General features: G+C 52.0%; 1 protein-coding gene across 2 annotated transcripts in view; it reads left to right on the top strand.

The window, feature by feature from the left end:
- The first annotated feature begins 1,077 nt into the window (after positions 1–1,077).
- The window catches only part of IQSEC2 (IQ motif and Sec7 domain ArfGEF 2), a 525,300-nt gene continuing 511,560 nt past the window's right edge, over positions 1,078–14,817 (top strand). For both annotated transcript variants that reach the window (XM_082262910.1, XM_082262909.1), the window contains exon 1: positions 1,078–1,645. In XM_082262910.1, coding sequence (XP_082119036.1) covers positions 1,233–1,645 — 413 coding nt within the window. In that variant the 5' untranslated portion in view covers positions 1,078–1,232. The remainder of the gene's footprint in view (positions 1,646–14,817) is intronic.

Genomic DNA, 14,817 nt, shown 5'->3' with positions numbered 1-14,817 from the left:
ACCGGAGGAAGGAGTGGGGGGAGAAGAACACTGGAGAAGGAAGAACACTGGAGAAAGAAGACTGGAGGAAGAAGCGGGGGAAGAGGAACACTGGAGAAAGAGGAAGACTGGAGAAAGAAGAAGACTGGAGGAAGAAGCGGGGGAAGAGGAACACTGGAGGAAGAAGAAGACCGGAGGAAGGAGTGGGGGGAGAAGAACACTGGAGAAAGAAGAACACTGGAGAAAGAAGACTGGAGGAAGAAGCGGGGGAAGAGGAACACTGGAGAAAGAGGAAGACTGGAGAAAGAAGAAGACTGGAGAAAGAAGCGGTGGAAGAAGAAGACTGGAGAAAGAAGACTGGAGGAAGAAGCGGTGGAAGAGGAACACTGGAGGAAGAAGAATACTGGAGGAAGAAGAATACTGGAGGAAGAAGCGGGGTAATCTGCACAATTCCACAGAACACCGGCCCTGATCTAGAGCTGTGCATGCGCAGTTCTGAGCCAAGCGTCACGGCCATATTTTTTACTGGCAACCTTTTTCTGTCACTGGCATTTACTGGGAGGAGAAAAGTGTGGTTGGTAACACTGGGAATGAGTGCATTGCACCCGGGATCACACATGCAATGCTTTGCAGGCTTCTATACAACAAATAATATGAAATGTGTCTTTTTCTCCTTCATATATGGACGCATTTATTAATATTAAGTGTAGACTTGTCCTTTAATTATGATGAATGGCCCAGCCTGTGATCTCTGTGCATTGTACAGAACTTTGCTTTGTTTTATGGTCCTCAGGGGCCCCGCCCCCGGCTCTGCCCTGACAGGTGTCCATAGGGATGTGTGATCCACGTGCTTCCATCACAGGTTTGCTCGGGCTCTGCTATTTATGTTCCTGTCTATGGTGGGGAATGATGGGACTTGTAGTCCTCGTCTTCTCTCAGCCCCCACAGCAGGTTGTCACTTTTGACAGGTCGGAGGTGGGCGGCACGCGCTAGCCTTCGCCTACACTCCCCGTGATTGGCCGGCAGTCACGCTCCGCTCCCCGCCCACCCCGCTCCCATTGGACGAGCCTCGCCGGTGACGCAGTTTTCCGCCGGCTCCTCCCCTTCTGTCAGTGCGCAGTGACTCTGCAGCAGTCGCCGCGGTAGCTCCGTGTCCGCTCCGCCCCCGGCACCTCCAACACCACCATGCCTGGCCGCCCGACCTGAGCTCCGCACCTCCCCCCCCCACCTCCGGTACACCCACCCTGGCGGCCATGGAAGGGGGAGCCGGCTCGGGCCCCAACCCCGGCGGCCAGGAGTCCCCGAACCGAGCCGTGGAGTATCTGCTGGAGCTCAACAACATCATCGAGAGCCAGCAGAAGCTGCTGGAGACCCAGAGACGCCGCATCGAGGAGCTGGAGGTGACACTGGACCGAGTCAGCCAGGAGAACCGGGAGCTGAGGGAGAGCCGGCAGGATCAGCAGCACCGAGCAGAGTACCGGGAAGGGTGCGGGGGGTACGGCCATCATCACCCCCCCCATCATCATCATCATCACCGAGGGGGGGACACCTACCCAACCCCCCCACCACATCACCGGGCCTCTGCCAGGCCACACAGAGCCGCCTCCCGCAGCTCCAGCCCCGGACACAGCACCAGCAACAGCCCGGCCACCACCCTGCAGAGGAAGTGAGTATCACCGACAGGGAGCGGGGGAGAGGGGCGGCATGATGATGGGAGTCAGGGGGAAGGGGCAGGAGGATGATGGGAGTCTATGGGATCAGGGGGAAGGGGCAGGAGGATGATGGGAGTCTATGGGATGAGGAGGAAGGGGCAGGATGATGATGGGAGTCAGGGGGAAGGGGCAGGAGGATGATGGGAGTCTATGGGATGAGGGGGAAGGGGCAGGAGGATGATGATGGGAGTCTATGGGATGAGGAGGAAGGAGAAGGATGATGATGGGAGTCTATGGGATGAGGAGGAAGGGACAGGATGGTAATGGGAGTCTATGGGATGAGGGGGAAGGGGCAGGATGAGGATGGGAGTCTATGGGATGAGGAGGAAGGGGCAGGATGAGGATGGGAGTCTATGGGATGAGGAGGAAGGGGCAGGATGATGATGGGAGTCTATGGGATCAGGGGGAAGGGGCAGGATGAGGATGGGAGTCTATGGGATGAGAGGGAAGGGGCAGGATGGTAATGGGAGTCTATGGGATGAGAGGGAAGGGGCAGGATGATGATGGGAGTCTATGGGATCAGGGGGAAGGGGCAGGATGAGGATGGGAGTCTATGGGATGAGAGGGAAGGGGCAGGATGGTAATGGGAGTCTATGGGATCAGGGGGAAGGGGCAGGATGAGGATGGGAGTCTATGGGATGAGAGGGAAGGGGCAGGATGGTAATGGGAGTCTATGGGATCAGGGGGAAGGGGCAGGAGGATGATGGGAGTCTATGGGATGAGGAGGAAGGGGCAGGATGATGATGGGAGTCAGGGGGAAGGGGCAGGAGGATGATGGGAGTCTATGGGATGAGGGGGAAGGGGCAGGAGGATGATGATGGGAGTCTATGGGATGAGGAGGAAGGAGAAGGATGATGATGGGAGTCTATGGGATGAGGAGGAAGGGACAGGATGGTAATGGGAGTCTATGGGATGAGGGGGAAGGGGCAGGATGAGGATGGGAGTCTATGGGATGAGGAGGAAGGGGCAGGATGAGGATGGGAGTCTATGGGATGAGGAGGAAGGGGCAGGATGATGATGGGAGTCTATGGGATCAGGGGGAAGGGGCAGGATGAGGATGGGAGTCTATGGGATGAGAGGGAAGGGGCAGGATGGTAATGGGAGTCTATGGGATGAGAGGGAAGGGGCAGGATGATGATGGGAGTCTATGGGATCAGGGGGAAGGGGCAGGATGAGGATGGGAGTCTATGGGATGAGAGGGAAGGGGCAGGATGGTAATGGGAGTCTATGGGATCAGGGGGAAGGGGCAGGATGAGGATGGGAGTCTATGGGATGAGAGGGAAGGGGCAGGATGGTAATGGGAGTCTATGGGATCAGGGGGAAGGGGCAGGATGAGGATGGGAGTCTATGGGATGAGAGGGAAGGGGCAGGATGGTAATGGGAGTCTATGGGATGAGGAGGAAGGGGCAGGATGATGATGGGAGTCTATGGGATCAGGGGGAAGGGGCAGGGTGAGGATGGGAGTCTATGGGATCAGGGGGAAGGGGCAGGGTGAGGATGGGAGTCTATGGGATGAGGGGGAAGGGGCAGGATGGTAATGGGAGTCTATGGGATGAGAGGGAAGGGGCAGGATGGTAATGGGAGTCTATGGGATGAGAGGGAAGGGCAGGCTATCACATGATGTTTATGGGGTATCAGTCAATCGATGTGATCAGGTGGTAACATTGGGGATGGAGGGGGAGGGGTTGGGTGGCATGATTATATATGTTGGGGGTGGCATGATTTTATATGTTGGGATTGGGGGGTTGGGTGGTGTGATTTTACATGTTGGGGGGTTGGGTGGCGTGATTTTATATGTTGGGGGGTTGGGTGGCGTGATTTTATATGTTGGGGGTTGGGTGGCGTGATTTTATATGTTGGGTGGCGTGATTTTATATGTTGGGGGGTTGGGTGGCGTGATTTTTATATATTGGGGGTTGGGTGGCATGAAAAAAAAAAATAATTAATTAAAAAAATAAATATATATATATAGAGTAATATTGTAGGTGAGATGACTGTGATTGTCCTCCCTGGTGGTATGAAGTTGTAGGTGGAGGCCGGGTATAAGGATAGGGTGGCAGGGATGGAATACGGGGGACCCAGGTAGAGGGGGAGGTGAGGGCTGTGCAGGAATCTCAGCGGAGGGTGCGTGGCTCATAGAGGACTCTGATAGACTTGTGTGTAGCACCAGAAGGAAGGAACATCTTATCACACGTTGGTGTATTTGGCATCAGGAGGGAGGAAGGGGCATCTCATAGTATGATGGATGGGGTGTGTGGTATTGGGAGGATGGAAGGGGCATCTCATAGTATGATGGGGTGTGTGGTATTGGGAGGATGGAAGGGGCATCTCATAGTATGATGGGGTGTGTGGTATTGGGAGGATGGAAGGGGCATCTCATAGTATGATGGGGTGTGTGGTATTGGGAGGATGGAAGGGGCATCTCATAGTATGATGGGGTGTGTGGTATTGGGATGGAGGAAGGGGCATCTCATAGTATGATGGGGTGTGTGGTATTGGGAGGAAGGGGCATCTCATAGTATGATGGGGTGTGTGGTATTGGGAGGATGGAAGGGGCATCTCATAGTATGATGGGGTGTGTGGTATTGGGATGGAGGAAGGGGCATCTCATAGTATGATGGGGTGTGTGGTATTGGGATGGAGGAAGGGGCATCTCATAGTATGATGGGGTGTGTGGTATTGGGAGGAAGGGGCATCTCATAGTATGATGGGGTGTGTGGTATTGGGAGGATTGAAGGGGCATCTCATAGTATGATGGGGTGTGTGGTATTGGGAGGGATGGAAGGGGCATCTCATAGTATGATGGGGTGTGTGGTATTGGGAGGGAGGAAGGGGCATCTCATAGTATGATGGGGTGTGTGGTATTGGGAGGATGGAAGGGGCATCTCATAGTATGATGGGGTGTGTGGTATTGGGATGGAGGAAGGGGCATCTCATAGTATGATGGGGTGTGTGGTATTGGATGGAGGAAGGGGCATCTCATAGTATGATGGGGTGTGTGGTATTGGGAGGAGGGAAGGGACATCTCATAGTATGATGGGGTGTGTGGTATTGGGGAGGAAGGAAGGGGCATCTCATAGTATGATGGGGTGTGTGGTATTGGGATGGAGGAAGGGGCATCTCATAGTATGATGGGGTGTGTGGTATTGGGAGGGAGGAAGGGGCATCTCATAGTATGATGGGGTGTGTGGTATTGGGAGGAAGGGGCATCTCATAGTATGATGGGGTGTGTGGTATTGGGAGGATTGAAGGGGCATCTCATAGTATGATGGGGTGTGTGGTATTGGGAGGGATGGAAGGGGCATCTCATAGTATGATGGGGTGTGTGGTATTGGGAGGGAGGAAGGGGCATCTCATAGTATGATGGGGTGTGTGGTATTGGGAGGATGGAAGGGGCATCTCATAGTATGATGGGGTGTGTGGTATTGGGATGGAGGAAGGGGCATCTCATAGTATGATGGGGTGTGTGGTATTGGGATGGAGGAAGGGGCATCTCATAGTATGATGGGGTGTGTGGTATTGGATGGAGGAAGGGGCATCTCATAGTATGATGGGGTGTGTGGTATTGGGAGGATTGAAGGGGCATCTCATAGTATGATGGGGTGTGTGGTATTGGGAGGGATGGAAGGGGCATCTCATAGTATGATGGGGTGTGTGGTATTGGGAGGGAGGAAGGGGCATCTCATAGTATGATGGGGTGTGTGGTATTGGGAGGATGGAAGGGGCATCTCATAGTATGATGGGGTGTGTGGTATTGGGATGGAGGAAGGGGCATCTCATAGTATGATGGGGTGTGTGGTATTGGATGGAGGAAGGGGCATCTCATAGTATGATGGGGTGTGTGGTATTGGGAGGAGGGAAGGGACATCTCATAGTATGATGGGGTGTGTGGTATTGGGGAGGAAGGAAGGGGCATCTCATAGTATGATGGGGTGTGTGGTATTGGGATGGAGGAAGGGGCATCTCATAGTATGATGGGGTGTGTGGTATTGGGAGGGAGGAAGGGGCATCTCATAGTATGATGGGGTGTGTGGTATTGGGAGGAAGGGGCATCTCATAGTATGATGGGGTGTGTGGTATTGGGAGGATTGAAGGGGCATCTCATAGTATGATGGGGTGTGTGGTATTGGGAGGGATGGAAGGGGCATCTCATAGTATGATGGGGTGTGTGGTATTGGGAGGGAGGAAGGGGCATCTCATAGTATGATGGGGTGTGTGGTATTGGGAGGATGGAAGGGGCATCTCATAGTATGATGGGGTGTGTGGTATTGGGATGGAGGAAGGGGCATCTCATAGTATGATGGGGTGTGTGGTATTGGGATGGAGGAAGGGGCATCTCATAGTATGATGGGGTGTGTGGTATTGGATGGAGGAAGGGGCATCTCATAGTATGATGGGGTGTGTGGTATTGGGAGGATTGAAGGGGCATCTCATAGTATGATGGGGTGTGTGGTATTGGGAGGGATGGAAGGGGCATCTCATAGTATGATGGGGTGTGTGGTATTGGGAGGGAGGAAGGGGCATCTCATAGTATGATGGGGTGTGTGGTATTGGGAGGATGGAAGGGGCATCTCATAGTATGATGGGGTGTGTGGTATTGGGATGGAGGAAGGGGCATCTCATAGTATGATGGGGTGTGTGGTATTGGGATGGAGGAAGGGGCATCTCATAGTATGATGGGGTGTGTGGTATTGGGAGGATGGAAGGGGCATCTCATAGTATGATGGGGTGTGTGGTATTGGGAGGAGGGAAGGGACATCTCATAGTATGATGGGGTGTGTGGTATTGGGGAGGAAGGAAGGGGCATCTCATAGTATGATGGGGTGTGTGGTATTGGGATGGAGGAAGGGGCATCTCATAGTATGATGGGGTGTGTGGTATTGGGAGGGAGGAAGGGGCATCTCATAGTATGATGGGGTGTGTGGTATTGGGAGGATTGAAGGGGCATCTCATAGTATGATGGGGTGTGTGGTATTGGGAGGGATGGAAGGGGCATCTCATAGTATGATGGGGTGTGTGGTATTGGGAGGGAGGAAGGGGCATCTCATAGTATGATGGGGTGTGTGGTATTGGGAGGATGGAAGGGGCATCTCATAGTATGATGGGGTGTGTGGTATTGGGATGGAGGAAGGGGCATCTCATAGTATGATGGGGTGTGTGGTATTGGGATGGAGGAAGGGGCATCTCATAGTATGATGGGGTGTGTGGTATTGGGAGGAAGGAAGGGACATCTCATAGTATGATGGGGTGTGTGGTATTGGGAGGATGGAAGGGGCATCTCATAGTATGATGGGGTGTGTGGTATTGGGAGGATGGAAGGGGCATCTCATAGTATGATGGGGTGTGTGGTATTGGATGGAGGAAGGGGCATCTCATAGTATGATGGGGTGTGTGGTATTGGATGGAGGAAGGGGCATCTCATAGTATGATGGGGTGTGTGGTATTGGGAGGGATGGAAGGGGCATCTCATAGTATGATGGGGTGTGTGGTATTGGGATGGAGGAAGGGGCATCTCATAGTATGATGGGGTGTGTGGTATTGGAGGATGGAAGGGGCATCTCATAGTATGATGGGGTGTGTGGTATTGGGATGGAGGAAGGGGCATCTCATAGTATGATGGGGTGTGTGGTATTGGAGGATGGAAGGGGCATCTCATAGTATGATGGGGTGTGTGGTATTGGGATGGAGGAAGGGGCATCTCATAGTATGATGGGGTGTGTGGTATTGGGAGGAAGGAAGGGACATCTCATAGTATGATGGGGTGTGTGGTATTGGGAGGATGGAAGGGGCATCTCATAGTATGATGGGGTGTGTGGTATTGGGAGGAGGGAAGGGACATCTCATAGTATGATGGGGTGTGTGGTATTGGGGAGGAAGGAAGGGGCATCTCATAGTATGATGGGGTGTGTGGTATTGGGAGGGAGGAAGGGGCATCTCATAGTATGATGGGGTGTGTGGTATTGGGAGGATTGAAGGGGCATCTCATAGTATGATGGGGTGTGTGGTATTGGGAGGGATGGAAGGGGCATCTCATAGTATGATGGGGTGTGTGGTATTGGGAGGGATGGAAGGGGCATCTCATAGTATGATGGGGTGTGTGGTATTGGGATGGAGGAAGGGGCATCTCATAGTATGATGGGGTGTGTGGTATTGGGAGGAAGGAAGGGACATCTCATAGTATGATGGGGTGTGTGGTATTGGGAGGATGGAAGGGGCATCTCATAGTATGATGGGGTGTGTGGTATTGGGAGGATGGAAGGGGCATCTCATAGTATGATGGGGTGTGTGGTATTGGATGGAGGAAGGGGCATCTCATAGTATGATGGGGTGTGTGGTATTGGGAGGGATGGAAGGGGCATCTCATAGTATGATGGGGTGTGTGGTATTGGGAGGGATGGAAGGGGCATCTCATAGTATGATGGGGTGTGTGGTATTGGGATGGAGGAAGGGGCATCTCATAGTATGATGGGGTGTGTGGAATTGGGAGGAAGGAAGGGACATCTCATACTATGATGGGGTGTGTGGTATTGGGAGGAAGGAAGGGACATCTCATACTATGATGGGGTGTGTGGTATTGGGAGGGAGGAAGGGGCATCTCATAGTATGATGGGGTGTGTGGTATTGGGAGGGATGGAAGGGGCATCTCATAGTATGATGGGGTGTGTGGTATTGGATGGAGGAAGGGGCATCTCATAGTATGATGGGGTGTGTGGTATTGGGAGGGATGGAAGGGGCATCTCATAGTATGATGGGGTGTGTGGTATTGGGAGGGATGGAAGGGGCATCTCATAGTATGATGGGGTGTGTGGTATTGGGATGGAGGAAGGGGCATCTCATAGTATGATGGGGTGTGTGGTATTTGGAGGGAGGAAGGGGCATCTCATAGTATGATGGGGTGTGTGGTATTGGGGAGGAAGGGGCATCTCATAGTATGATGGGGTGTGTGGTATTGGGGAGGATGGAAGGGGCATCTCATAGTATGATGGGGTGTGTGGTATTGGGAGGATGGAAGGGGCATCTCATAGTATGATGGGGTGTGTGGTATTGGGGAGGGAGGAAGGGGCATCTCATAGTATGATGGGGTGTGTGGTATTGGGGAGGAAGGGACATCTCATAGTATGATGGGGTGTGTGGTATTGGGGAGGAAGGGACATCTCATAGTATGATGGGGTGTGTGGTATTGGGGAGGAAGGGACATCTCATAGTATGATGGGGTGTGTGGTATTGGGTGGAAGGGGCATCTCATAGTATGATGGGGTGTGTGGTTTTGGATGGAGGAAGGGGCATCTCATAGTATGATGGGGTGTGTGGTATGGGGATGGAGGAAGGGGCATCTCATAGTATGATGGGGTGTGTGGTATTGGGAGGGATGGAAGGGGCATCTCATAGTATGATGGGGTGTGTGGTATTGGGAGGGATGGAAGGGGCATCTCATAGTATGATGGGGTGTGTGGTATTGGGATGGAGGAAGGGGCATCTCATAGTATGATGGGGTGTGTGGTATTGGGATGGAGGAAGGGGCATCTCATAGTATGATGGGGTGTGTGGTATTGGGAGGGAGGAAGGGACATCTCATAGTATGATGGGGTGTGTGGTATTGGGGAGGAAGGGACATCTCATAGTATGATGGGGTGTGTGGTATTGGGAGGAAGGGACATCTCATAGTATGATGGGGTGTGTCGTACTGGAGGATGGAAGGGACATCTCATAGTATGATGGGGTGTGTGGTATTGGGAGGAAGGGGCATCTCATAGTATGATGGGGTGTGTGGTATTGGGATGGAGGAAGGGGCATCTCATAGTATGATGGGGTGTGTGGTATTGGGGAGGAAGGGACATCTCATAGTATGATGGGGTGTGTGGTATTGGCAGAATGGAAGGGACATCTCATAGTATGATGGGGTGTGTGGTATTGGCAGAATGGAAGGGACATCTCATAGTATGATGGGGTGTGTGGTATTGGCAGGAAGGAAGGGACATCTCATAGTATGATGGGGTGTGTGGTATTGGGAGGAAGGAAGGGGCATCTCATAGTATGATGGGGTGTGTGGTATTGGGAGGAAGGAAGGGGCATCTCATAGTATGATGGGGTGTGTGGTATTGGGAGGAAGGAAGGGGCATCTCATAGTATGATGGGGTGTGTGGTATTGGGAGGATGGAAGGGGCATCTCATAGTATGATGGGGTGTGTGGTATTGGAGGATGGAAGGGGCATCTCATAGTATGATGGGGTGTGTGGTATTGGAGGATGGAAGGGGCATCTCATAGTATGATGGGGTGTGTGGTATTGGGAGGATTGAAGGGGCATCTCATAGTATGATGGGGTGTGTGGTATTGGAGGATGGAAGGGGCATCTCATAGTATGATGGGGTGTGTGGTATTGGGAGGAAGGAAGGGGCATCTCATAGTATGATGGGGTGTGTGGTATTGGGATGGAGGAAGGGGCATCTCATAGTATGATGGGGTGTGTGGTATTGGGAGGATGGAAGGGACATCTCATAGTATGATGGGTTGTGTGGTATTGGGAGGATTGAAGTGGCATCTCATAGTATGATGGGGTGTGTGGTATTGGAGGATGGAAGGGGCATCTCATAGTATGATGGGGTGTGTGGTATTGGGAGGGAGGAAGGGACATCTCATAGTATGATGGGGTGTGTGGTATTGGGATGGAGGAAGGGGCATCTCATAGTATGATGGGGTGTGTGGTATTGGGGAGGAAGGGACATCTCATAGTATGATGGGGTGTGTGGTATTGGGAGGATTGAAGGGGCATCTCATAGTATGATGGGGTGTGTGGTATTGGGAGGAAGGAAGGGGCATCTCATCGTATGATGGGGTGTGTGGTATTGGGAGGGAGGAAGGGGCATCTCATAGTATGATGGGGTGTGTGGTATTGGGAGGGAGGAAGGGGCATCTCATAGTATGATGGGGTGTGTGGTATTGGGAGGAAGGAAGGGGCATCTCATAGTATGATGGGGTGTGTGGTATTGGGAGGAAGGAAGGGGCATCTCATCGTATGATGGGGTGTGTGGTATTGGGAGGGAGGAAGGGGCATCTCATCGTATGATGGGGTGTGTGGTATTGGGAGGGAGGAAGGGGCATCTCATAGTATGATGGGGTGTGTGGTATTGGGAGGATGGAAGGGGCATCTCATAGTATGATGGGGTGTGTGGTATTGGGAGGATTGAAGGGGCATCTCATAGTATGATGGGGTGTGTGGTATTGGGAGGATTGAAGGGGCATCTCATAGTATGATGGGGTGTGTGGTATTGGGAGGAAGGAAGGGACATCTCATAGTATGATGGGGTGTGTGGTATTGGGAGGATGGAAGGGGCATCTCATAGTATGATGGGGTGTGTGGTATTGGGAGGATTGAAGGGGCATCTCATAGTATGATGGGGTGTGTGGTATTGGGAGGATTGAAGGGGCATCTCATAGTATGATGGGGTGTGTGGTATTGGGAGGAAGGAAGGGACATCTCATACTATGATGGGGTGTGTGGTATTGGGAGGGAGGAAGGGGCATCTCATAGTATGATGGGGTGTGTGGTATTGGGAGGGATGGAAGGGGCATCTCATAGTATGATGGGGTGTGTGGTATTGGATGGAGGAAGGGGCATCTCATAGTATGATGGGGTGTGTGGTATTGGATGGAGGAAGGGGCATCTCATAGTATGATGGGGTGTGTGGTATTGGGAGGGATGGAAGGGGCATCTCATAGTATGATGGGGTGTGTGGTATTGGGAGGGATGGAAGGGGCATCTCATAGTATGATGGGGTGTGTGGTATTGGGATGGAGGAAGGGGCATCTCATAGTATGATGGGGTGTGTGGTATTTGGAGGGAGGAAGGGGCATCTCATAGTATGATGGGGTGTGTGGTATTGGGGGGGAGGAAGGGACATCTCATAGTATGATGGGGTGTGTGGTATTGGGGAGGAAGGGGCATCTCATAGTATGATGGGGTGTGTGGTATTGGGGAGGATGGAAGGGGCATCTCATAGTATGATGGGGTGTGTGGTATTGGGAGGATGGAAGGGGCATCTCATAGTATGATGGGGTGTGTGGTATTGGGGAGGAAGGGACATCTCATAGTATGATGGGGTGTGTGGTATTGGGGAGGAAGGGACATCTCATAGTATGATGGGGTGTGTGGTATTGGGGAGGAAGGGACATCTCATAGTATGATGGGGTGTGTGGTATTGGGTGGAAGGGGCATCTCATAGTATGATGGGGTGTGTGGTATTGGATGGAGGAAGGGGCATCTCATAGTATGATGGGGTGTGTGGTATTGGGATGGAGGAAGGGGCATCTCATAGTATGATGGGGTGTGTGGTATTGGAAGGGATGGAAGGGGCATCTCATAGTATGATGGGGTGTGTGGTATTGGGATGGAGGAAGGGGCATCTCATAGTATGATGGGGTGTGTGGTATTGGGATGGAGGAAGGGGCATCTCATAGTATGATGGGGTGTGTGGTATTGGGAGGGAGGAAGGGACATCTCATAGTATGATGGGGTGTGTGGTATTGGGAGGATGGAAGGGACATCTCATAGTATGATGGGGTGTGTGGTATTGGGGAGGAAGGGACATCTCATAGTATGATGGGGTGTGTCGTACTGGAGGATGGAAGGGACATCTCATAGTATGATGGGGTGTGTGGTATTGGGAGGAAGGGGCATCTCATAGTATGATGGGGTGTGTGGTATTGGGAGGAAGGGACATCTCATAGTATGATGGGGTGTGTCGTACTGGAGGATGGAAGGGACATCTCATAGTATGATGGGGTGTGTGGTATTGGGAGGAAGGGGCATCTCATAGTATGATGGGGTGTGTGGTATTGGGATGGAGGAAGGGGCATCTCATAGTATGATGGGGTGTGTGGTATTGGGGAGGAAGGGACATCTCATAGTATGATGGGGTGTGTGGTATTGGGGAGGAAGGGACATCTCATAGTATGATGGGGTGTGTGGTATTGGGAGGAAGGGACATCTCATGGTATGATGGGGTGTGTGGTATTGGCAGAATGGAAGGGACATCTCATAGTATGATGGGGTGTGTGGTATTGGGGAGGAAGGGACATCTCATAGTATGATGGGGTGTGTGGTATTGGGAGGAAGGGACATCTCATGGTATGATGGGGTGTGTGGTATTGGCAGAATGGAAGGGACATCTCATAGTATGATGGGGTGTGTGGTATTGGCAGGAAGGAAGGGACATCTCATAGTATGATGGGGTGTGTGGTATTGGGAGGAAGGGACATCTCATGGTATGATGGGGTGTGTGGTATTGGCAGAATGGAAGGGACATCTCATAGTATGATGGGGTGTGTGGTATTGGCAGGAAGGAAGGGACATCTCATAGTATGATGGGGTGTGTGGTATTGGGAGGAAGGAAGGGGCATCTCATAGTATGATGGGGTGTGTGGTATTGGGAGGAAGGAAGGGGCATCTCATAGTATGATGGGGTGTGTGGTATTGGGAGGAAGGAAGGGGCATCTCATAGTATGATGGGGTGTGTGGTATTGGGAGGATGGAAGGGGCATCTCATAGTATGATGGGGTGTGTGGTATTGGAGGATGGAAGGGGCATCTCATAGTATGATGGGGTGTGTGGTATTGGGAGGATTGAAGGGGCATCTCATAGTATGATGGGGTGTGTGGTATTGGAGGATGGAAGGGACATCTCATAGTATGAATGGTGGGGGGGCTGTGATGGTTCTCTGGTTGGTGTCTGGAGAGGAAGGTGCTGTACAATGCTCAGTAGTGGTGCCATCCAGATGTACAGAGGAGCCCAGGTCCTGGTTGTATGAATGGAAGGGGTCCGGGGTACCACTCCCTGATAGAACACATGAGAAGAAGTGTGGTTCTGGCTGTACCTCTCATAGGACTGTATATGAAATCTGGAGGAACATTACATTCTCCATATCGGTGTGATGGGACTGCATTGTCAGGTGTGGGAAGGTGAAGGTAGTGACAGGTCAGAGCTGGATGGACACTGTCGGGGTACCAGGGATGAAACGATACAAGAAGTCCTTCTCCTGGGGGCAATAAGAATAGGGATTTCTTTCGTTACACTTTTCATACATCAGGCACAAAGGGGTTAAAGCGGTAGTATCCCGCTTTTTGGCACTTTAACCTACAGGTAAGCCTATAATAAGGCTTACCTGTAGGTACAAATAATATCTCCTAAACCGGCACGGTTTAGGAGATATTTAGAGTGCATGCAGCCGCTCGCGCGAGCGGCGCATGCGCTCTGAAGGTCCGGGGGGACCTTCAATTAACTTGCCGGGAGCTTGCCGGAAAAATCACTCCCGCGCGCATGCGCGGGAGTGACGTCATCGCGGCTCCGGCCAATCATCGCGCCGGAGCCGTCTCTTCTGGCCAATCACCGCGCCGGAGCCGCCGGAGCCGCCGAACCCGGAAGAGACGGCGAGGGATCATGGCAGCGCCCGCAGCGATGTCCGGGGGTCCGTGTCGGGGCTTCGTTCTAAGGTAAGTTACACATAATGGGCTAGTATGCGATGCATACTAGCTCATTATGCCTTTGTCTTGCAGGTTTTTTATTTATTTTTTTTTTTTTATGTTTTAGGGTTTACAACCGCTTTGATTTACTAAAACTGGAGAGTGCAAAATCTGGTGCAGCTCTGCAAAGAAACCAATCAGCTTCCAGGATTTATTTTGTTAAAGCTTCATTGAACAAGCTGAAGTTGGAAGCTGATTGGCTACCATGCTCAGCTGTACCAGATTTTGCGCACTCCAGTTTATGAAATCAACCCCAAAGTGACAAGTGGGCGATCTGTATTGGGGGTGTCTTTTATCACAAAAAAGAGACATTCTAGAGCAGGGATCTCCAAACTTTCTATACAAAGGGCAGTTTACTTTCCTTCAGTTTTTAGGGGTGCCAGACTGAGGCCGGCGGGAGTAGAAAATGCCCCAGCATTAGTTAGAGTAAACAATGCTTGGTGTCATTGGGAGGACTTGTGCCCCATCATTGGTGTCATTGGGAGGACTTGTGCCCCATCATTGGTGTCATTGGGAGGACTTGTGCCCCATCATTGGTGTCATTGGGAGGACTTGTTCCCCATCATTGGTGTCATTGGAAGGACTTGTGCCCCATCATTGGGGTCATTG

This window comes from Pelophylax lessonae (genome assembly GCF_965119305.1).
Source record: "Pelophylax lessonae genome assembly, chromosome: 7".
NCBI classification, from domain to species: Eukaryota; Metazoa; Chordata; class Amphibia; order Anura; family Ranidae; genus Pelophylax; species Pelophylax lessonae.
Note: the sequence above shows the minus strand (reverse complement) of the source record. Positions and strands in the feature narration are given on the sequence as shown.